This window comes from Aedes aegypti, chromosome 2, assembly GCF_002204515.2.
Source record: "Aedes aegypti strain LVP_AGWG chromosome 2, AaegL5.0 Primary Assembly, whole genome shotgun sequence".
Classification (NCBI taxonomy): domain Eukaryota; kingdom Metazoa; phylum Arthropoda; class Insecta; order Diptera; family Culicidae; genus Aedes; species Aedes aegypti.
The window spans coordinates 174865497-174891491 of record NC_035108.1 but is presented as its reverse complement, the minus strand read 5'-3'; the positions used below and the strand labels follow the sequence as shown (position 1 = coordinate 174891491).

Here is a 25995-nt window from a genome sequence, read left to right as displayed (position 1 = left end):
TTCTTCGGAATGCGGGCTTTCTTTCTTCAGACAAATTTTCCGTACATCAAATTGAACAGCCTCTAGCCCTTTGGCTATGTGAGTTAAGTGCCTATCGTGGTCAGTTGTTCCAAATTTGAAGTATTTAGGCAGGAGATTTTGAACTCTATAAGGGGAATCAAGGTTTCTTTCCAAATCGCAAAGAAAGCAGACTGTCGCGTTTCGTCGGAAATTCTTTAAGATCGACTGCTTCTCAAACATCTTGAAGAAAAGAAGCACATATTTTTTACTTATGTTGATAAAACTAAACGTTTGTTCAAGTTCGTCTTGAAAGGTCTCCAAGTGAATATAAGTCCTGAAGGGATCGAAAATGCAACAAATTTACTTGCATTTTCCCCAGTCTGAGTAATAATTGTGAAAAAGAGAACTCAATGTGGCGTTCATCTGAAAGTGCTCTCTGATATAAATAATAATAAAGCTTTAGAAAAAGCAAGACTTATGTTCGATGTCCGTGTGACATGGGATCATTTCCAGAAACCTGGAAGAAAATTTCCAGAACCCCACTCAGTGTCGTCGTTGCGAAAAGTGGGATCATGGAACCAAACCTTGTCGCATGGACACTAAATGCATGATTTGTGGAGGTTTTTCTTACGCTCAGGACGACTGTCCTGTGAAGGAAGATACAAAAAAGTTTGTATGTGCGAAATGCGGGGACAACCATAAGCCTGATATTTGGGATTGCCCTTCGCACAAACCAATCGTTGAGTCTCGTACCTAGCAGAAGAACGGCAACATTTGCCGTAGCCGGAATTCCCCAAACAGAATCTCCAACAATTCATATTTTCCAGTAAATGATTACTTTCTTAATAATTATAACCATCAGGTGAATTAATAACATGCGCATGCACAAGATAGTTTTCTTCCACTGGGTAACCGTTCGAATGGAAATTCCCAAGTTAATTCATATCCCAATGTTGTCACAGGTGATTCAAGCCCCCTTCCTTGAAATTGTCTTCCGACGGGTAACCGTTCAATTGGTTCAAATCAAATGGAAACACCCATTCTTTTGCCGCACAGTGCGCTGACAAAAATCAAGCCTATAGAGTACCAGGGCGCCCTCTACCCTCCCTTCCTGTGCTACCCGGATCAATGGCGCAGGTGGTCTTGCGTTTCTCCAAGATAATCGGCTGCCCTTCTTCAGTCTCGCAATGCTTGATTTTTTTTCTGACAAATTTGATAGAATTACAGACTGTATGGAATGTTCTTTATTCTATTTTTTTTAAATTTTAAAGAAAACACGTAACATGGATAATTTTCCTAGGAAACTCAGCTTTTCCAGACCACCCATTATCACTTAAGCATTTTCCAACGTCCAACATCATTATATTGAAGAAAAAAAATCCTCAAGATCATGATGCAAACAGTTGTAAGCATGCAATAAAATTTAATCGTCACGGAAAGGAAGGAGGTAATAAATGTGTAATTGCTTGGAAAATCAATACTACCGGGAGCAAAACCCATCCCTGTCGTTCTTTTGTTCTCTCCCTTTTCCGAGGAATAAGTGCTAAAATCGTTTTGTTGTTTCATCGCTCAGTGTCTCTTAATCGAGCCATTACGCTTGAGGACTGTATGGGAAATTTACAATTCATTTGTGATTTACTGCTGACACATTTTCTTTCGTCGTCAGCGGATTGAGACATATGCTTGAATTGGATGTGGCGAGAATCGAGTAACATGAACATAAAACGTAATGTGAGGTGCTTAGGTGAGACTGAGCTAAGATTTTTGGATGAGAAGATAAATGAGGCTAATAATGCTACATGCCGTGCTTGGGGATTTACGTGTGGGGGAAAGTACGTACGCGCTTCCTTCGCGAGGGATATTTTTTTGCCATTTTCAAGCGCACAAAGAGAAATTTTCTGTGTGTACATAAGTGAACTTTAGTTTGAAGTGTGAACTTTACGTCAACAAGTGTTTTTGCGTGTGTTATTTTCATTATTGCTAGTGATAGTCTTGACATTACACGCAATGCTTGCAACTGAGATATGTAACTGTGTTGGAATAATTTTACGATTAATTTGTATTACATATTTCTAATGAGAGCTGTTGAAAGGAGCGTGTGTCGTTTGATTATTTCTTCGTCCGGTCGTCAAATAGGAATCAAGAGGACGCTCGCGGGCTCACTAATTGATGAAAGGAAGAACAGAACAATAATGGAAAAGTATGAATTCTCAAATGGAATTTAATTCAAAACGGGATAGATAAGTGGTATCTAAAGTGTAAATACACTAAACAGTTTCACTAATTACGACTATAAATTCAGATATGCAACATAAAATTAGATTACTATCGGAAATGTTTTGATTGAGATGAAATTATCAGGATTTGTCTAGATACAGGTTTGGCTAAAAACTAAGTACAAGTATCATATTCAATCATTTGTTTAATGTAGTCTTGAAATAACGATACCTTATCAAGATATTTTCCGTACCATTTCTTTGTCGGTCGCTTCAATATGTCAAAATGAAAGAAATAGCATATGTGTTAATTGTTTTCTCGAAAATTGTAGTAATGTGTCGTTATCTCGTTCCTTCTGTAATAACAGTAGAAACCCCATTACTGTTCTCGGCTATATTTTTTCAACACAGTTTAAAACACACCTGTATAAACAATTCTAGATTCAAATCCAACTCAACAACATGTAAGCATCAACAGTTAGTAGACGGAGTGTACAAAAGTGCAAATTTGAGTCGAACCTTAATATGTGATATATGATATATATGATCGACATTAATTTGTGTGAGATTGTATTTATTAACTGGTGAGTTTATATTTAATGTACAGATTACCAAAATATTTCGTATTATTGTTATAAATGTAATTGAACATATATAGCCATGAATTTTTGAGCCTGATATGCAGTAAATATTCTCACAGCATTACAAAAACAACAACTGGGCTTCGTGGCCGTGCGGTTAGTGGCGTCAGTCGTTTAGGCGTATTGTGTCACGGGGTGTGGGTTCGATTCTCGCTCCGGTCGCACTATGGGCCAGAAATCAAAATTTCGCGACAAAATTCTAGACATCTTCAAAATGTACAAAACTCAACCTAAAAATAATACAAACTTATGAAAACATGGAAAAGTCGTATTTGGGACGACTAAGATTCATTTTGAGTTGATTTGAAAATATTTGTAAGGACTATGAGTCTTTAGAGAATTATTATTATTATTATCTTTTATTTTAACTTGAATTTTGAAAGAGGGAAAAACCCCTTTGAGTGATTGGAAATCTTTCTCAAAAAGGCACAAAACCTCTTTATCAAGTCTTTAGAGAAATATGTTAATTAAAGCATTATTAACTGAAATTCCCTTATATTTCATATTACAAAATACATTGTACATTTGCAAAGATATCATTTATATATTTTAAAGTATTGTGAAGATACACTTTGAAATTGCTTAGAATAATTTAAAATGCCTGAAAATGTGATCATGAAGTCATAGTTGTTTGTAATGCATGAACAACTATTTATTAAACATATATACAGAATATTTGCATTTAATTAATCGTTTACTATTAAAATTTTACAAAGCCTTGTTTTCGCTGTACATTAAGCTATGAAGTCAACATAAAGTAATAGAACAATTGTCCGAAATGTAATAAGTTAATATGAATTGCATATTTGTAGATGCTTTGCTGTTTAAATGATAAGAATTTCACATAGTTTGAAGTGTTCCAATCAAATTAACTTTCAAATATTATAATTATAAATACTTTAGCTGTAATGGATGTGTTGAAATATCTGGATCCGGTTCACATCAGATTTTGGACGCCATTATATTTATACATGCAGGAAATTATTATAAGAGAATCATCAATATATGTCAAGATCCCGAATAATATTGATTTTAATTGAAATAAATAAAAAAGAATTCGTAGTGTCTCATTTGCTTTCAACGAAAATTGATGATTCATTTATGCACAATTTAATAGTTCATATACTTAAACCACCTATATTCTCTCGATAACATCACGCTGAAGCTGCCAATATTTCTTGCAACAATTTAATAGGATACGGATACGAACAGTTTTTTTTTATTATTTTCTTCATTGATAGCCTTTGGCCTGAACAATTAATGATATCTTCTATTTTTATTGTTTTTAATTTATCAAACTGTATTTTTCTGACATTTTAACGTACATATGGTTGCTTTTTTATAATCTTTTGAGAAATATAAATTCATTCTAAGTAACAAAACACTAAAATAAAGACAAAAAAACTTAGTGGGCCATCAAATTTTAAATCGGGCTGGTTTCAGATGTTTCTTCTTGATCTCTAAAATTTTTGTTTAATGTTATACCAATGATTCAATCCTGATTAAAAAATACTCAGCATGATTGATATGACTCGTTTTAGAAAATTTCTTCTAAATGCCTATTTTTAATTAAAAATCATTGCATTTTGTATAACAACATAAGACATACAACAATCCCAGCTGTATCATATTTCTTCAAAAGTCTGTTATCTTTAACTGGAGGTTGTCCAGAAACGTCACATACATTGTTATAGTGGGAGCCTCTAACAGGTTCCTCTGCTGTAGCCTTATCATCACATATATAACTTGACCTCGAAAGAAAATTGGACAAAAAAGTTTCATATATTTTCTCAAAGGACTCTACCCAGATTTCTGAATGTCAGCTAGCTCATGAATATACCCTTGCTTAAAAAAAAATAGATGATAATGGCTGCTTTCGATGTTTGGAAACCAATAAAACTTATGTAATTGATTGATTGTATTAACAGCAGCGAAGTTGAAAATATAACGTTAAAAAATTAACTGAATTATCGTATATACTTAAACCAGTCTATCTCGGCCATCCGCAAATATATGCAAAAACATGAAAGAGTGGAGTCTAGGCTTCCACCCCATACTGGTTGCAAATCGAATACGGTGGAATACTTTAACTTTTAAGTCGAAATAGTAAAAAAATAGTAAATATTAGGGGTACATTGTAAAATACACGGTGAAATTTAAAATTTATGTTATTTATATATCAAACATGTATGATACACTTAGTTTGCCTTCCATAATCACACCCGCAATATTTTTTCTCGCAATTTTTCCCCACAAACCAAATTTTTTTAGTATAGGTTGAAATTCAAGTTTTTCAGTTTAATTAAAATTAAACTCCATGAACTGCAATGAAATAATGTAATAAACCAAAAAAAATGTTGGTATATAATCACACATGTTTTAAATAATCAGAAATTCATCTCCATAATTCATTTTATTAAAAAAAGGTTTTTGGACTTTTGTCGCGAAATTTTGATTTCTGGCCCATAATGGGTCGGTGGAAACTTTTCGTCAAACGAAAAATTCATCACTGGGCTACTGGGTGTTCTGTGTTGTCCGTTGCCTAATGTTAGTGTTCGTTCAGTCTGTGCAGCCTTTGGCTGAAGACGGTGTAAATTGTCTTTTAACTAATTAAAGCATTTTCACTGCATCACTAATTCTTCTTAGCTCGATGATGACACGCATCAACCTAAAACTGGTACAGTCACCGCCAAAACAAAATGATTATTTGAGTGATTCCAAGCAACAGCACCAAAATTTGGTAAATTTTTTAATTCATTTTTTTCTATTGAGCTGAAACTTTGCACAGTTTTCCAGTTCCATCTAAATCGTCATTTTCCGATATCAAATCTTCAAGTTGAGTCACGACTAACTTTTCAAAAGGGTGTATGTGAAAATGGTTCAAAAATATTCAAAAAGCTGCACAGCAAAAACGGTTTGTTCGATTGTTAGACAACTAAAGAAACAAAGTAAGACAACTAAATAAAGATTCCAAAAAAAAATACACACAGTAGAAAAAAAAAATTTTGGCATTAAAAACATAATTTTTGACACAAAAACTCAAATATCTCAAAACCCTATCGGAATACCAACGTAATTTTTTGAGGGAAAACGGTCCATTATATTAGCTATCTACTATAAAAATTTGGTGATGGTAAACCAATAAAAAAGTTATGACATTTCAAATATTTCACAAATTTGACACTTAGTGAAACATTTTTTTTTTCATTGTTAATTTTTTTTAGGACCGCAGTTTGTTGCTGAATTTTTTGTTAAGGGTACCACATGAGGTTAACAAGTTGTTTTCATGATATTTTATTTAATTATTCATAACTATTATAGCATCTATTAGAAAGTTAGACGCGATCCAATAATAATAATCAATAATTTTTCTTTTGGGGGAGTTGCAATCATCATTCATAGGCGTATAAAACATCAACTGTTTTCATCATTTGAAACTAAAGTTTTTGAAACTTTAGGTGTTTCTGTTGAAACACAGTTTGGTAAATATACTTTCATAGCTGCCTATTTGCCTTTTCAATGCTCTGGACAGCAAGTTAATTTGCTCCAAACTGACTTGCGTAAGTTGACTCGCAATAAGTCAAAATTTTTTGTCATTGGTGACTTTAATGCCAAACATCGGTCATGGAATAATTCTCAAAGTAATTCCAACGGCAGAATTTTATTTGATGAGTGCTCTTCAGGATATTTCTCAATTCAATACCCTGATAGCCCCACATGTTTTTCCTCTTCTAGAAATCCATCTACGATTGATTTGGTCTTAACCGACTCTAGTCATCTTTGTAGCCAAATGATTACTCATGCTGATTTTGATTCTGATCATGTCCCTGTTACATTTCAAATATCCCAAGAAGCGATTCTCAATCCTATCAGCTCCACTTTCAATTATTTACGAGCCGACTGGAATATATATAAAACGTATGTTGACTCCAATCTTGATGTTAACATTTCTTTAGAAACTAAACTTGATATTGACAATGCTCTTGAAACTTTAACAAATTCCATTGTTGAAGCCCGGAGCATTGCAATTCCAAAATGTGAAGTAAAATTTGAATCCGTGATTATAGACGATGATCTTAAACTCTTGATCCGTCTTAAAAACGTGAGGAGAAGGCAATTTCAACGCACTCGCGATCCTGCTATGAAAATTATATGGCAGGATTTGCAGAAAGAAATCAAGAAACGTTTTGCTCAATTAAGAAACAAAAATTTTGAAAATAAAATTTCTCAATTGGACCCTGGCTCTAAGCCCTTTTGGAAATTATCTAAAATCTTGAAAAAACCTCAGAAGCCAATACCGGCATTGAAAGAGGAAAACAAATTATTACTAACTAATTGTGAAAAAGCTCAAAAACTTGCTGTGCAGTTTGAAAGTGCGCACAATTTTAATTTAGGACTTACTGGTCCAATAGAAAATGAAGTTACTCAGGAGTTCGAAAATATTCTCAATCAAGAGAACGTTTTCGAAAATGCCTGTGAGACTGATTTAGAAGAAGTGAGAACTATTATTAAAAAATTCAAAAACATGAAAGCTCCTGGCGATGATGGAATTTTCTACATCCTCATCAAGAAACTTCCAGAAAGTAGCTTATCATTTTTAGTTGATATATTTAACAAATGTTTTCAATTAGCATATTTTACTGACAAATGGAAAAATGCTAAAGTTGTTCCAATTTTAAAACCAGACAAAAATCCTGCAGAAGCTTCTAGCTATCGTCCAATCAGTTTGCTTTCCTCCATCAGTAAACTTTTTGAAAAGGTTATTTTGAACAGAATGATGGCCCACATCAACGAAAATTCAATTTTTGCCAATGAACAGTTCGGATTCCGCCATGGACATTCGACCACTCATCAACTTTTACGTGTAACAAATTTGATCCGTTCCAACAAATCTGAAGGCTATTCTACTGGTCTTGCTCTTCTAGACATAGAAAAAGCATTCGACAGCGTTTGGCATGAAGGTTTGATTGTAAAATTAAAAAACTTTAATTTTCCAACATACATTGTTAGAGTAATTCAAAGTTATCTGTCAAATCGTACACTTCAGGTTAATTATCAGAACTCCAGATCTGAAAGACTTCCTGTAAGAGCTGGTGTTCCTCAAGGCAGCATTTTGGGACCAATATTATACAATATTTTCACATCTGACTTACCTGAGCTACCTCAGGGATGTCAAAAATCTTTGTTTGCGGATGACACAGGCCTCTCCGCCAAAGGACGAAGTCTGCGTGTCATCTGTAGTCGATTGCAAAAAAGTTTGGATATTTTTTCTTCATACTTGCAAAAATGGAAGATTTCTTCTAATTCTTCCAAAACTCAACTAATAATATTCCCACATAAACCAAAAGCTCTTTATTTGAAACCTTCAACTAGACATGTTGTCTCGATGAGAGGGGTTCCAATAAATTGGTCAGATGAAGTTAAGTATCTAGGGCTCATGCTAGATAAGAATTTAACTTTCAAAAATCACATTGAGGGCATTCAAGCCAAATGTAATAAATATGTAAAATGTCTCTATCCCCTTATTAATAGAAAATCAAAACTTTGTCTTAATAACAAGCTGTTGATATTCAAACAAATTTTCAGGCCAGCCATGTTGTATGCTGTACCAATATGGACTAGCTGTTGTAATACCAGGAAGAAAGCTCTGCAGAGAATTCAAAATAAAATTTTGAAAATGATTCTGAGGCTTCCTCCTTGGTATAGTACCAATGAGTTACATAGAATATCCAATGTTGAAACATTGGAACAAATGTCAAATACAATCATTAATAATTTCAGGCAAAAATCGTTACAATCTTCTATTGCCACGATTAATGCGTTATATGTTTAGGTTAAGTTAGGTTAAGTATATTAAAAACATTTTTTTTTTCTCTTATAAGCAGGTGAAATCAACTCACCTGTAAAAAATCTGAACTGCTACGGCAAATGAAATGTAATATGTTGTTAACAAAATGTTAATTAAATCTTAGATTTGTTTTACCAAATAAGGATGAAAGAATGATACTAGTAAAGAAATTAAAAAAAAAAAAAAAAAAAAAAAAAAAAAAAAAAAAAAAAAAAAAAAAAAAAAAAAAAAAAAAAAAAAAAAAATCTGGCTAGATTCGAGAACCTTTCCTTCATATTCATAATTACCTCATCGTAGTCTGTATTTTTTTCACATCCTCAGGTCCTAATTTGAAGAGGTTTCTTTGTACAGCTTCGTTGATTTCACGGTATTTTTTCTCGGGATAATTGACGTAGGGTCGATGTACCAATAGCCGCATAGCTAAGAACAAATATTCGTATAAAATCGAAAAATAAAGTCTGCGGAATTATTTTTAGATCATCTGAAAGCATTTTATCTTGGCTTTGTGGAAAAATTATGAAACATACGAAAACTCATGTTTTTGTATTTATTATCGCTTGTGCCACTATAAGAACACATGTGCCTATAGTAGCACTATTCCTAATTTCTGTTCCTATAGAAGCACTAGTCTCACGGAATAGGCAAAACACAAATCAAAACCGTATTTTTACAAAACTTTTATATTTTTCCTTTGAAGTGTGGATCAAAAGCGTTCGATTGATGTAAAAACGTTCCTAATTTATCATTATTTTGTTTAATAACAAAATAGTTTCTCTTAATAGTGCTACTATAGGAACAATAGGTTAACTATAGGTGCAAGGGAGCTAAAATTTTAAGCAAAACTATTTATTTCGATCATTTTTTGAACAAAATCGAGCTGTGTGTCAATGGTACTTAGATAAATAGCTACTGATCTTCATGTCAAAAATTATTTTGCTACGATTACCAGCGAAACGGCCGTAAAAAGCCACTAGTGCGACTATAGGGGACCGTCCACTAAGGGAACACCGACCCTAACCCATCTTCGTCCATTTAATCGGAGTCACTTTTATTCCAGCTATCCCTTCGTTGAAGCGTTCGATGTTGACCTTCTGGATGCACTCATCTTCTGATTGATTTGTTGAAACAGATGTCGCTGATGGTACCGTGGCAAGACTATCTGCACTTGGTACTTCTGGTAACTCCTCAGTTGTTGTCGGTGCATCTAGTAATTCCTCAGTTGTTGTTGTTTTCGAACTTCCTGCAACCTGATCCACCGATGATGTACAGATTGCCCGTTTGTCAACGTTTAAACGGCACGACGTACAAATGCGTAAATTTGTATTCAATGTAGACATTGGAGCATAACCAGCCGCTTTCAGTTTATCTATGGTGCTTTCGGTGAGATTTCGTAGCACTTTCGAACACTTTTTTTCTGCAAACGGCCTGCAACAGTTGAGAAAGCGACTACTCATGTTGCTCGTTAGATTTTAATAAACAAAATCACTTTTAAGTTTTTACTGACTAGTTTGGTGTCGTTTGCTTGACTGAAGAAAAATTTTACAATTAAATCTTTTATAACCATAGTGCAAGTATATTTTTAGCTTTTTCGTGAGTATGTTCATGGTATGTACCTATCATGTTTTTGATGTTGTTGAAGTTACTCGCTTTCTCCCAAATATGATTAACAAAGTCTATTCTCTACCAAGGCGGGTCTATACCCAGGTGTAATCAGATTTTAACTTTGTGGAGAAAACCAGCGCCGAGAAAACCGACCTGCTTTACGTATACTAGATCACCTGGGTATAGACGCGCCTTGTTCTCTACGAGGTAAACTTTTTGCAGGTAAACTAGTCGTATACCTTGTATATTAGATTTCTTATAGGTTTCTTTTATCAAAAGGTTTCAACAATATTGAGAGAATTTTTCTTTAGTTACGTACAATAAAAAATATGACACTATCAAGACTTTAGATCACAACACTGGATCGCGTCTAACTTTCTAATAGATGCTATAATAGTTATGAATAATTAAATAAAATATCATGAAAACAACTTGTAAACCTCATGTGGTACCCTTAACAAAAAATTCAGCAACAAACTGCGGTCCTAAAAAAAATTAACAATGAAAAAAAATTATTTTTTTCACTAAGTGTCAAATTTGTGAAATATTTGAAATGTCATAACTTTTTTGTTTATTGGCTTACCATCACCAAATTTTTATGGTAGATAGCTAATATAATGGACCGTTTTCCCTCAAAAAATTACCTTGGTATTCCGATAGGGTTTTGAGATATTTGAGTTTTTGTGACAAGAATGATGTTTTTTAACGCAAAAAAAAAAAAATTTTTTTACTGTGTGTATTTTTTTTGGAATCTTTATTTAGTTGTCTAACTTTGTTTCTTTAGTTGTCTAACAATCGAACGAACCGTTTTTGCTGTGCAGCTTTTTGAATATTTTTGAACCATTTTCACATACACCCTTTTGAAAAGTTAGTCGTGACTCAACTTGAAGATTTGATATCGGAAAATTACGATTTAGATGGAACTGAAAAACTGTGCAAAGTTTCAGATATTTTTGAAATGGTCGATCAGAATCGACTTGCATGCCTCCGTGGAATCCCTCATTTGCTTGTTGTCACGCAAAAAGGCACAACAACAAAAAAACTTATTTTTGAATAAATTGTGGTTTTTACTAAGACGAAGAAAATATGTCCATAAGAGGTGTGTCAAAATTATGTGCCCATTTTGTGTTTCTTCACTAATCATTTTTTTAATTAGGTATATTCGGCAAAAGTTTTTTTTAGAAACATATTGATCAGCTAATCAAGACTTTTGGGAGATTTTGATAGTTTTGGGGTATTATTGTTTGAACCCTGTTTAACTGTACTCTTTGAAACATCTACCATAAAACTAAATATTACACACACACACTTCGCAATTGGATTAAAAAGACAAATTGATGTGAAATTTGCGAAAAAGTTACACGTATTATTGGTCTTCGCAAATTTTATATAAATTTGCCCATTTAATCCAATTACGAAGTATATGTAATGTTTAGTTTTACGGTAGTTGTTCAAACTTTCATTCGGCTGGTTGGCCGTAAAACCGATGTATGATAATTAAAGATTATATGATCTTTTTTGTCATAAAAGTATTTTAATCGGTTATACTGACTATATTAGTAACTGAAACAAGTTGAATACGTCTTGCTTCATAGAGTAACCTAAATAAGATCAGTATAAGCACTGGGGCCCAGATAGCCGTAGCGGTAAACGCGCAGCTATTCAGCAAGACCAAGCTGAGGGTCGTGGGTTCGAATCCCACCGGTAGAGGATCTTTTCGGGTTGAAAATTTTCTCGACTTCCCAGGGCATAGAGTATCTTCGTACCTGCCACACGATATACGCATGCCAAAATGGTCATTGGCAAAGTAAGCTCTCAGTTAATAACTGTGGAAGTGCTCATAAGAACACTAAGCTGAGAAGCAGGCTCTGTCCCAGTGGGGATGTAACGCCAGAAAAGATGAAAGAAGAAGAAGCACTTCTGAAGGATTTTTCATTGGATTTGAATGACTAAGGTGAGTAAATATAATGATTGCTTAATTGTATAGTTATGACCTCCCCAATCTTCACTAACTAACAATACAACAATGAATGTTCATTTTTCTGCTTGGATCACATTATTCTTTTTTTTTTTTCTACCATGGCCACACAAAGAATCGCAAATTTTCATTCTATTGTCATAGATACATATGGTGGACAATGTATCCAGATATGGTAAGGAAGGCTATGCAGAAATGCCTGAACGAAGGTCAATTTCCAGATATATGGAAAATTCAGAAACTGGTGCTGTTGCCGAAGTCAGGAAAACCGGCCGTTCATCCAGGATCATAAAGGCCTATATGTTTACTGGATACACACGGTAAGCTCTTGGAACGGGTTGTCCTCAGCAGGGTGATGAAATGCACAGAGAGCGAGAACGGGCTATCAGAAAGGCAGTTTGGATTCCGGAAAGGAAGGTCGACGGTGGACGCTATACAGTGCTGGAGAAAACCGAGAAAGCATTAAAACAAAAGCGTAGAGGAGATCGTTACTGCGCCGTGGTCACCGAATACGTGGGTTCCCGAATACTTGTGCTACATTTTGAAGAGCTACTTCCAAAACTGTGTACTGAAGTATGAAACCGACGCCGGCCCGAAGGACTTAAGAATAACGTCTGGAGTCCCTTAAGGTTACATACTGGGACCAACGCTGTGGAATGTAATGTACTACGGGGTCCATGGCTGGAGCTACCCAAGGGGGTCGAGTTTTTCGATGACGTTGTCCTAGCGGGAATAGGTGAGACACAGGAGGAAGTAGAAATGCTGGCAACGGAGGCAATTGGTCTAGTTGAAGATTGGATGGAGGGAGTCAAGCTGAAGATAGCCCACCACAAAACGGAGGTGCTACTAGTTAGCAACTGCAAGGCAGTCAAGCACGGTGAGATCACTGTCGGGGAGCATGCCATAGCATCACAGCGAAAGCTGAAACACCTGGGTGTAATGCTAGACGATCAGCTGAATTTCAATAGTCACGTCGATTATGTATGCGAGAAGGCGGCGACGGCGAACAATGCGCTCACAAGACTTATGCCCAACATAGGTGGTCTTAGAAGCAGTAAGAGGCGTCTTCTGGCTGTCGTATCAACATCGCTACTAAGATACGGTGCGCCAGCCTGGGGCGCAGCGCTACAGACCAAGCGAAATCGGGATAAGCTAAACAGCACGTTCCGACTCATCGCCATGCGAGTGGTGACCGCGTACAGGACTTTATCGGAGGCGGCATGCGTAATCGCTGGGATGATCCCGATCTGCATTATCTTGTCCGAAGACATCGACTGCTATCAGCGAAGAGAAACTAGGCAGGCGAAGAAGTTGGCAAGAATTCATTCGCTGGCTAAGTGGCAGCAGAAATGGGATGCTTCCGAGAAAGGAAGGTGGACCCACAGGTTCATCCCGAATCTATCGGCCTGGGTGAACAGGGAGCACGGAGAAGTGAACTTCCACCTGACACAGTTCTTGTCAGGTCACTGCTGCTTCAAGCAGTATCTGCATCGATTCTGCCATGCGTCTTCACCATTCTGTCCTAAGTGTATGGAGATTGATGAAACGCTAAAACATGTTGTCTTCGACTGCCCAAGGTTCAATATAGAACGAAACACGGTGGCGGCTGCTTTTGGTGAGTATTTCAGCGTAGATGGTGTGGTACACGGAATGATAAGCGATCCCGACCTTTGGAATATGATGACCAACATGGTGGTGCAAATAATGTCTGGCTTACAGCGCAACTAGCTAGAAGAGCAGCGAAATGAGACGCAGAGAGCAGCGCTTGACGTCGGGTCGTCGGGGCGCTAATGAGCCGACCTTCCACCGAAATTGTCGGACCGACCTCGGCACTCGATAAGTCAGTCTGTAGATGAGAGGAGACCATTGGGCGCGATCTGAGTAGTCGGGGACTAGACTGGGTAGAACGAGCGTAACGCAGTATCGATAATAAGTTGTCGAGGCGCCTGTGAACCGGAAGTCACCCTCCAACCGGAATTGCAGAACCGACCCTGACACTTTTTTTTTCTTTCTAAGCAATGGGGGGATAAACTGCTCAACAGACTCCGGACCGAGGTCCGGGAGTGTGGGGTTATTTACTACATGCAAGCAGTAAACAGGACTACACCCCCGACCCACTAAACCATTTCCATTGCGGCCAAACCCTTCGTCTCTCCGGGACCACCAAGAAGGCATTGCTTCGGAGAGGGGCTATTGCACATCGCATCCTCCAGGTTAGCTGCGTAGCCATGCAGCAACGAACATCGATGACACGCTTAGGGGGTTCTACCAAGGTAGCATGCTAGCGCTTTGCCAGCTTCCCAGGTGGTCCTCACCTCTCATTGTCCCTGACACTTGGCCGACCACCATCGACTTGGAGTAGGCTAGATCCTCCACCGGGGACTAGCTGAGTAGATCACGAAACAGCACCGGCAAATGGTCGTCGGGGCGCCTGTGAACCGGAAGTTTACCTCCACCGGAATCGCATGACTGACCTAGGCATCCAACCGGTTCGCCCGTAGAGCATGACGAGCAGAAAAATGGAGTCAAGCGCCAAAGGCCAAAGGCTGCACAGACTGAACAATCACGAACATTAGGCAACGGACAACACTGAACACCCATTGGCCCAGTGATGAATTTTTCGTTTGACGAAAAGTTTACACCGACTGGAGCGGGAATCGAACCCACGCTTCGTGGTACAATACGCCTAAACGACTGACGCCGCTAACCGCAAGGCCACGAAGCCCACAAGAGAGAACCAAAAAGCTTAAACCCCATGTGCACCTCAGATAACCGGGTCAGGTGAGAGTTTCTAGCTTTGCTAGAAGTGCGAAAATTCTATAAAAAAAGCACATATATGGAACTTATGTATCGTTCTGTTTCATATTCCAAACATGGCTCATATTTTAAACACTCGGCGTATTATAGCGATTTCTCAAGAAAACCACTCAAATTTCTTCACTGGATAATCAATTATTCTATGAGTCAAGTCCTCTACATTAGAAAGTTGTGAAAATATAAATTCTTTCCTTTGATAACGCCATTGTTCGAAATAAGGACAGTTCATTTTATAAAGTGGACACTTTGGACATGCAATATCTTTTTAATTTATCAATGAAATCGAAATCGGTTTTCTGTACATCGTTCAACTAATATTGTACAATGCTGTGGTAATAAAAAAGTTACCAAAATTATATGATTTCACACTAATAAGGCACAACGTTTAGAACGGTCGATTTTTGGAGGTTATCAAAATCAAGGATTATTAAAAATCGGCTGGAAAATTCGACAATTTATATTTTTTATTTTCAAAAAATGGTTGTACTTAGAAAGCATCATCAATTTGAAGCTTGCTAAAAAATATCAAGTTATTTTTGGAGAAGCAATTTTGCAGATATCATAAAATCATTTTTTATCAATTTTTTTTTAAAGAAAAATATCTTAAATTTAAATGGAACTGATATGAGTAGAATTTTAAGGTTTAAAGTACGTCCAGACGGAAGTAATAATATAGTATTTATAATAAAAATAACTTACGCCTTCATAGAGTTGCTGATTTAGTCCCCACGTCATATTTTAAGCACAATAGAAAAACAAATAATTTATTTTCAGAAGACCACTCAAAGCACAATGACAATCATCAAGATTGGGAACACTGCTTGAATTAAATCAAATTTATTTTGCATGTATTATTTTCAGAATGTGTTATTCTGAGACTACCTATCAAAATATTTTGAGAAAAACGCTTACAGTTTGCTCTAGATCAATAAACATGCGTATATAATTTTAAAAGTATGGGATTTTTCAATAAAACGACCATAAAGAGTAAATTTGGTACCCAAGAATGCGGTTAAAACTCAAGATTTTGCTTTTTTTTTATACATATATAGTTTCTTTAGTAATCTAAATCAGTTTTGAACACGCTTATTACTTTACTTTTTTGCTGGTAGTAAAAAGATGGTGTATCAGCAAATTTGATAATAAGGAATAGATCACTAAAGTGACTCAGCGTCAGGAACTGATGGAATATTATTGATGTTTTTAAAAGCTCTACCTTAAGTTGAATAGTAAAGGATACCAACATACAATTTGTTCATTAAATTTAGGATTTTTTTCATGCGAAAAATAATGCTTAAACTTGACGAACAGTTTTTCTTAGGAGTTTTTGCAAAAACTATTTAGTTCTTCAACCGAAAGCATTTTGTAAGTTTCTGTATTTTCATAACATTGTAGAATAATAGTTGAACGATACACAGAAAACCGTTTACGATTTCATCAATAAATAAAAAAGATATAGCATAAACAAGGTGTCCACTTTATAAAATGAACAGTCCTTATGAGTCACGCTTTTTTTTCAATTTTAACTAACGAGATTTTTAGCCCTGGGCTAGTTTATCTCGGGACCAACTTCTTAACGTCCCTTCCGAAGGAAGTCGTCACTATAACTCTTACGTCATAAGTGGCTATCTCGGGGATGGGATTCGATCCCAGGTCCTCGGCGTGAGAAACGTGTGTTCTAAGCCCTACACCAGGTCCGTCCCGTTTGTATGCGTGAGATGGATGGATATGAGTTATGAGAAAGGTCTGCGTGAACTGTTGGGAATTGAATTCGAAACTTGTAACCTTCTGAGTTATATTATATTTATTATAGTTATATTATATTTCTGAAACTAAAAAGCTAATTTAAATGAAAAAAAAAATACATTATGGCCCACATAAATGCGATAATTCTTTGAACACAAGCGTTATTTTTTCTGTGAGTGAATGTAATTTTCGATTACTGTAGTATATTCGGACATCACTTCGTTGTCTAGGACAATTGTTGTCATATTTTTTGTATCTACCTAAATAATCTACTAAAGCAAAAAAAAGTTTGAAGGTTTTGTTCGCTCAAAGTAAGAAAATGTGTTTGGTCGCCGTATGCTCTATAGACGGAAACGGCAACAGCAGACCTGCCTCTTTCGGGAGAAAAAACGCCGCCTGAAGGAGACGGAGTGCGAGGAGGTGTAACAGCTGTACGGATCTCAAGAAACACGCAAGTTATATCAGAAGCTCAACGCATTCCGTAACGGCTTCGTGCCGTGAGCCGAAATGTGCAGGGATAAGGATGGGAGCATTTTGACGGATTAGCGTGAGGTGATCGAAAGGTGGAAGCTGCTGCTCGAAGAATACCTGAATGGCGCTGAGAGGCAATGAAGAACGGGACAACGGAGGAAATGCTTACGTCAGTACTGCGATCGATGGGAACCAACCAACCCCCACTTTAAGGCAGGTTAAGGAAGCTCAAGAACAATAAAGCTGCTGGTAAGGATGGTATCGGAGCTGAACTCATAAAGATGGGCCCGGAGAGGCTGGCCATTTCTCTACATCGGCTGATAGGCACAATCTGGGAAACAGAACAGCTACCGGAGGAGTGGAAGGAAGGGGTAATATGCCTCATCTACAAGAAAGGCGACAAGTTAGATTGTGAGAACTTCCGAGCGATCACCATTCTAAATGCGACCTACAAAGTATTATCCCAGATCATCTTCCGTCGTCTGTCAACTGTAGTAAACGAGTCCGTGAGAAGTTATCAAACCGGCTTCGTTGACGGCCGATCGACAACGGACCAGATCTTTACTGTACGGCAAATCCTCCAAAAATTAAAAATTTAAAAAATGTCATGAATACCAGGTCCCAACGCATCATTTTTTTTTTAATTCTTTATTAATATCATTCCAAACATTACATTCATTTCTTATATCTAGGTGTTCTGTGTTATTAGACAACACTATCATCCTAATTTGGTAAAACAAATTTGAGACTTTATTAACATTTTGTTAACAACATATCACATTTTATTTGCCGTAGCAGTTCAGATTTTTTACAGGTGAATTGAATTCACCTGCTTATAAGAGAAAAGAAACGCTTTGATTATACTTAACCTAACTTAACCTAAACATATAACGCATTAATCGTGGCAATAGAAGATTGTAACGATTTTTGCCTGAAATTATTTATTATTTTATTTGACATTTGTTCCCATGTTTCAACATTGGATATTCTATGTAACTCATTGGTACTATACCAGGGAGGAAGTCTCAGAATCATTTTCAAAATTTTATTTTGAATTCTCTGCAGTGCTTTCTTCCTGGTATTACAACAGCTAGTCCATATTATGTATTTTCTATTAATAAGGGGATAGAGACATTTTACATATTTATTACATTTGGCTTGAATGCCCTCAATGTGATTTTTGAAAGTTAAATTCTTATCTAGCATGAGCCCTAGATACTTAACTTCATCTGACCAATTTATTGGAACCCCTCTCATCGTGACAACATGTCTACTTGAAGGTTTCAAATAAGGAGCTTTTGGTTTATGTGGGAACCCAACGCATCATCTTTTCATCGATTTTAAGGAGGCATACGATAGTATCGACCGCGTAGAGCTATGGAAGATCATGGACGAGAACAGCTTTCCCAGGAAGCTCACGAGACTGATAAGAGCGACGATGGAAAGTGTGTGAAGGTTTCAGGCGAACACTCCAGTTCGTTTGGATCCCGCCGGGGACTACGACAAGGTGATTGACTGTCATGCCTGTTGTTCAATATTGCACTAGAAGGTTTCATGCGGAGAGCCGGGCTTAACAGCCGGGGTGCGATTTTTACGAAATCCACTCAATTTGTTTGCTTCGCGGATGACATGGGCATTTTCGGCCTAACATTTGAAAAGGTGGCAGACCTGTACACCCGCCTGAAACGCGAGGCAGCAAAAGTTGTACTGATGGTGAAAGCGACGAAGAAAGAGTACATGCTAGCTGGTGGGGCCGAGCGCAACAGGGCTCGCTTAGGTAGCAGTGTTACGATAGACGGGGATACATTCGAGGTGGTCGACGAGTTCGTCTACCTTGGATCCTTGCTGATGGCTGACAATAACGTTAGCCGTGAAATACGGAGGCGCATCATCAGTGGCCTCCACAAGAAGCTAAGGTCAAAAAGATTCACACCCGCACCAAATGTACCATGTGCAAAACGCTCATTAGGCCTGTAGACATCTATGGGAATGAAACGTGGACGATGCTCAAGGAGAATTTGCAAGCACTTGGAGTCTTTGAACGTCGGGTGCTTAGGACGATCTTTGTCGGTGTGTGGCGGCGTGTTGACCACGAGCTCGCCCATCTCTACGGCGAACCCAGTATCCAGAAGATGGCCAAAGCTGGAAAGTTACTATGGGCAGGGCATGTTGCAAGAATGCCGGACAGCAACCCTGCAAAGAGGGTGTTCGTTTCGGATCCGGATGGTACAAGAAGGCGTGTAGCGCAGCGAGCTAGGTGGGCGGATCAAGTGCGTATCGATTTGGCGAGCGTGGGGCAGAACCAAGGATGGAGAGATGCGGCCACGAACCGAGTATTGTGGCGTGAAATCCTGAGATATTTATCGTTATAATACGGATATCATATCGTTATTAGACGTGCCAGCATTTCAATGCTAAGTAGGGTATAATCATCCGTAATAGGTATGCCCAACCAAAAGAAAAAGCACAATTTTTTTTCCTTGTGTTGGGCATACCTATTTTGAACGTTATTAAATTAATTTATCTTTGTTTTTCTTATATTTTGCTGATCAATATGATTACTATTCGTTTGATTTTCGTTCTATTCTATGTCGGATCTATTTGAAAGGATGTCTAAGAAAAAATATTCCCAAAATTCTCATCCGGCTTTTATTAATAGGAAGATATTAAGCCAAATTAGATGGAAAATAATCTAAAACGAAGTAAATTAAATAGTTAAATAAAAATAGCTTTAAAATGCTAGATCCAATAGAGCGAATGAAGAAACATCATTGTTGATCTTAACTAGTCATTTTATATTTATAAATGATGTCCAAATCCTCATTGAGTCCCGTTTTTATAATTTTAATTATTCTGCAATAATAATTATGCGATGCTTATCAGATTTTGTAATTACGTTTTAACGATGATATTTTTGCTCTCACGGTTTCATAATTTTCTCTTAATCTTATAAAACCAAACAAATTTTTTAGTTACATGCCTAACATAGAAAATAATGTATCGAATAAGGCTGATACAAATATTAATTTTCTTTTATGTCCGAGACCCCTTGGAAGGTACGAGGGGTGGAGGGGGGATAAAAATAAATAAAGAACAAAAAAATAAAAATGATAAAAAGTTATTTTTTTGAATTTTTATTTTTAACGATTGTTGTAAAACTTTTTCCAATCGTCATCTTGTCGTAAATTTGTAAATAATTATGCTTTTACCCTAGTTTAAATGTAAATATCTTAATATGTAAATACAATCCCTTTCCCCCTATCCATCGATACTACTTACCCTTAATATAACAAATGAATTAAATAAAAAAATGAATTTGTAAATATACCTAAATAATTTAAATTTGAATTTGAAACCCTTCCTATACAACCTCTGGTATCTCCATTCCCTTTATGCACAAAAAACACATGGCGCGAGATACCAACCATACGGAAGCAAAACTCTCCCGGGAAATGTTTCGTATACTATGCTTCGTCATGATTTCGAAAAGTGAATTTTGCATATAAGGCGATGCAAGAGGAGCCAAAGGATCTTTCCGGTAAAAAATTTCCGACCGTTATAACAGTCCGTAATTACAATTTATCCTTGCTATTCATAGGAACAAAATTCCTCTGATTTCGTGTGTGACCAATCAGCATACAATTCGGTTTCTTGCTGCCAGAGTGTTCAGCGAAGTGGTCGGAATATCGACGAGTGCCCGAGCGTTCAAGCCCAGCTGGAAGAATCCCGTAACTAAAAGGTCGAAAAACGGTTTCTCACCCGTCAGCAATATCTACAAGTCCTACCGACTGCCGTCGAGAAGTAGTCAACCCGGTCTTAGCCAATAGGTCGAACATCCTCGGCTGACGAGTAATCTACGTAGCTGGTGTGGTCAGGTGAATTTTTGTGCAATCCCTCATAATCAGTTTAAAAGAAATCCTTGTAAATATAAATTATGTTATGTCACTTACATCCATTTGCTTACCCCTCAATTATACTACGTGTGTTGAACTGTGCTGAAAAATATATATAATGCCGGATTATATATCGTCTACGTAACGTTCAAAGCAGTTGTTGCTTACATGGAACTCAGTGAAGTTTGTTGAATTAACCATTATAACGTTTTCTAGCATCGTAATACTGTATCATTTATATCGTTCCATATTTAATTAATTTTGTGACAGTACGGACACAAAGGTACTCGGACAAATTATGCTACGGACGAATGTGGTATAGTGGGAACATGTGACTGTGCAGTTTCTTTTGGCTGAGTGAGTGTGGTGACTGTGGTACGTAGTAGCTAAGTTGCATTCAACTTACACAGGCTTCAATGTCTTCGTCGTGATCCTTCGAGCATCTGCTTTGACCTGCGCAGGCATGCTGAGACCCGCTACCGCTGCAGACCGATTTGTAGCCTCGGCTGCGCGAGAACAGCTTCTGACGGTTCTTTTGGCTGAGACGGGGATGTGAATGATGATGGTGGTAGTGCGGTTGCGATTGATGATGGTGATGTCCTAGGCTGGACGAGTGTAACAACAATGGTCGCTGCTGTTGACATGATTGCTGACGCTTTATGGTGGACGCTTTTGCCAGCAGTGGACGATGATTGGGCTGTAGGAGTTCCTGTTCGGAGGAACGTTGTCGCAGTAGTAGAAGCTGCGTTTGGCTTGAATTGTTGTTATGGCTTGGATGTGGCTGTTCTTGTTCTTGCGATAGCGTTGTCATGGTCGTTGGCTGCGAGTTCAGGTGAAATCCACGCGGAGGATCATTCCCCAAATGCTAGCTGTCGACTTCGGCTCGATGCAGCAGAGCAAACTGACAACCGCAGTCTCGAGCGTGCGGCCGGGACAGGATTGGACATTGAAAGCATCGGTCCAGAAGGCTGCAGCTGTCGCACCGTGGAATACACTGTAGAGGACGGGGTAAACATTGCTGTAGAATTTGTTTCTGTCTGTTATCAAGACTGGGAAATGGTTGGGACCTTTCTTTTGATGCGATCTTGGAATATGTACAATTTGGTTCGAGGGCAGTGTATCTATCTAGTGTGTGTTTGTGTGGATTGAGTGTTTTGCAAAATGAGTGTGGTTGCAATCATCAGAAGGTGCTCAGCTTGGAAAATTTTCTTTTCTCATTTTCTGTTCCTGCCAGAACATGGCGTTAACGTTTATTGGAATACCGTACTGTTAGTTTGATAGTCAATTACGTAAAATCGACATTAAAAATAACCTTATATTCGTGCTTCCCATCATTTTTTTCAGTATCAGAGAACCAGCGGTACGTTTAGCTTTCTTGAGATAAAGAAAATATCGAGCTACTTCATAACGATTGAGGGAACCGCTACCGCTGCCAGGTATTGGAATTCAATTTTCAGCGTACCGCCAAAAAGAGAGAAGTGAGAAGGATGAGAAACCTCCAAAATGTTGGTTAACTATTTCACTTTCCATAACTTTTAAAACAATTAATTTGGTCGATTATTGACTGAGATAGAATTACTTTTAGGAACTAAGGTTCGTCTCCGTTTACAGGACAAGTAAATATTCAGCCTTAGGTCGGGTATTCTGTGAAGCTCTAAGAGTACTTTTTTATGATAGACTCAGTTTGAAATTTCTGAGTTTCTTTGAATAATAAAAATTTATTGTATTGTTGTTCATAACCCGATGATGCCTCCAATTATGATGGTGATACAGTAAACAGCTCACGTTCACTCGACCGTTATAATCACATCCACTGATCTGTGTACATTGCATTTCTTTTTTCTCTATCTCGTACGAAAGGAGGTACCATTTGCTCGTTTCTATTCCTTGGCCAGAACAGAACATTATAAAAAATAAATGACGACGAAGTTGAGCAACCAGGAAGAGCGGAAGGAAATATCGTTGTAATCCGACAATGTACTCGTTATGCCACTTTCCGCTCTCCGGGCACGACACCGGCAAACGTCCTCTATTGAAAGCGTTCCCGAACAGTCTATTACATCAAACCTGTTTCACAATTATATATGAATTTATTACGAATAACAAATTGTGTTTCATTTGTAAAAAAGAAATTCTGAGTTTGTTGAGAACATTTTAATATAATCAAAAAAAAAAAAAAAAAAATGAGACATAGGGAGCCGGACCCAATTCTTGGCACTTTTGATTCACTTCGGCAGTGGGTTTTTTTGAAAGCTACAAAGCTCATATTTGCCACAAAATGCCTTTTAGTGAAGTGCTCCTTATTGCAAAGTTTCAGACAATTCGGCCGAGAAAAACCCCCCATGCCAAAGTGAATCATGGAAGTGCCCAAGTGGTTCTGCACCCTATTAGCTGTTTAACTCAAATGCATAATAATAATCCAATTTGTCATAAATAATTTGAGAATTATTGCATATGCATGACAAGTTTTACTTTTTTGTAAAGATGATATCAATATTTGTTATAATTCAGATATGAAAAGAAAAACACATTAAGTTGTATTGTTTTTTAAACTATAACCTATTCTATTTTTATATTGTTATATTGTTGTAAGGGACATTCTGTTATAACTTTTGTAATTTAAACTGCTATTAAACCAAAATTATAACAAATTTGTTAGAAAATACGTCTTATCTGACTAAAACAACTCTGTTAGAATTCTGTTCTTATCCACAGGTTGGGTTGGAATCTGCAACAAACCTACTTTGAACGGCACGTCATGTTTTTTCGACAAATGGGAAAAAGTGCAAAGTCAAATGGTCAGTTGATGTCATACTACTGTTGTCAACTTTGAATAGACAAAACAGCAAGATTTACAAAGCGCCTCTATTGTGTAGTTCTTGACCCACAGAATTTCGCCAAACATTTTCCTGCTACATGGAAGCGCGTGGCTTTGTTTGCTGAATCCACGACGGATAGCAATGAATGGCACAGGAAAATGGTCGTAAAACTTCAAAGGCACAAAAAATGCGAATACAGTCGGGTCTCATATTAACCTTCAAAGCTCTGGGACAGAATTTTTATATTCAATTGACCGGTGCTCCGAAACAAATAAGTTAAATCAAATGCGTTTTTCACTATAATCGATCGCATCCTTCGTATTCAACAACACTCCCAAGCCCTGGGTTTCCTATAACGTGGAATCCTATAACACTTCCCAACCATGTGTCTTATAGGAGGCCTAACTGTAGATTGTTGGGAAACCCATTGGGTGGCACGCGTGGGCTTTGCTCCGAATCAAGGATACCCGTTGCGGAAAAACGAAATCACGGCGAACCCATTTTTCTTCCTTTTACCCGTTTTGTTGTGCTTTGCGACCTAGCGAAAATATTTATGACAACATCCGGATGACTAGAATTAATTGCAAAACGGATTATACCGATCAACCGCTTCGATTCCGACGGATCTAATATTGATGAAAATCCGATATGGGTAAACATAAATTTAATATCGAAATTCATGTTTCGTGGTGTAATCGTTTATCGTTCAATACTTTTTATATTTATGACAGTGACAATAAAATTTGACGATTCTGTAATGTTATCCGGATTACTTGTTGGTATAATATTGAATGCTGGCGCTGGCGCCACAGTATGCACGTCTCTGACAGTTAAACATTTATTGGATGCATGGATGAAGATACCGATTTCAAAATTTAAGAACGATCAAATATAAATATTGACATTGTAGATCCCGATTCACAGTGATTTTGGAAATGAAGGATATTTTTAGCGATAAGCTATTTGAAATGAAATTGTATAGGAATAACACTGCGGAACACGGGTTTGTCTCAAGCACCAAAATTCCGCTATTTACTTAATCAAGGGTTGCTGAATCCATTGCCATTTTCAGAAATATCATAGCACGTCTATTTTTTGAGATTTTTTTCTGTTGAAAATGTTAAAATTGACTTTTTCAGTTTGCCAGCTTGTACGGCAATTTATTTGCTTAATTTGCCTCAGAACTCTTGCGTATAGCAATACTTCTCTATAAAGTTCATAATACTTCCGATAAAGTTATTTTATGTTGGTTTGTAAAAGTATTGTACTTAGTCATGTAAGAGAAACAAAAAAAAAAAAAAATATATGGATACTGCAAGCATGCTGAAAAACTCGATTTAATCAAAATTTAATCGTGTAATTTCAACCAAATTATATTTTTATTTATTTTTTTAATGACTATCTCGGGGATGAGATTCGATCCCAGGTCCTCGGCGTGAGAGGCGTGTGTTCTAACCACTACACCAGGTCCGTCCCCAACCAAATTATATCTGAAATGAAAGTTAAAGTCCTATTTTGCATGATTGGTGGATTAGATTCCAAAAAAAATTTGAAAAATCATTGTTTAAATCTTATGTAAACATCAATGAAACCAGTGTTTTATGCAACTTTGGCGAACTGTAGCTAACAATTGTGACGTGCTGGAAGATTTCTGAGAACGGCATCAGATTCAATTTGATCCTTGAGACACGCAAAAATATCATTTTTGTTACGCTGTGTAATTCAAGCGACTTGATCCGATTTTAGTACAGGTATAACTATGAAGGGATATCATTGTTTTACGAGACTTCTGCACAGGCTCTCGAATAAACATGTTTTACTACATCATATAATGCGAAATGGTTCTGAATTGCGTTAGAAGTACTATAAATTTCATTTTTTTTATGACCTTTCAAACGAAGCATTTTACCATCTGCCCCCCTAATTTTAAATTTCGATCTAATCCTCTTTTTTTGCTATCTAAA

General features: G+C 37.0%; 2 protein-coding genes and 1 long non-coding RNA gene across 6 annotated transcripts in view; 1 reads left to right on the top strand and 2 right to left on the bottom strand.

The window, feature by feature from the left end:
* Positions 1 to 25995, bottom strand: part of LOC5569059 — a 288587-nt gene that overhangs the window by 73918 nt on the left and 188674 nt on the right. The gene's annotated exons all lie outside the window — the stretch shown is intronic.
* LOC110676219 (lateral signaling target protein 2 homolog) lies at positions 2124 to 22154 on the bottom strand. The gene is made up of 2 exons (XM_021843207.1): positions 21619 to 22154; positions 2124 to 2162 (listed from the first exon to the last, which is right to left on the bottom strand). The coding sequence occupies exons 1-2, from the start codon at positions 22021 to 22023 to the stop codon at positions 2160 to 2162; spliced, it is 408 nt and encodes a 135-aa protein (XP_021698899.1). The 5' UTR covers positions 22024 to 22154; the 3' UTR covers positions 2124 to 2159.
* On the top strand, positions 20533 to 21235 carry LOC110676220. The gene is made up of 2 exons (XR_002500181.1): positions 20533 to 20857; positions 20918 to 21235. It is a non-coding gene; the product is annotated as an uncharacterized LOC110676220 (long non-coding RNA).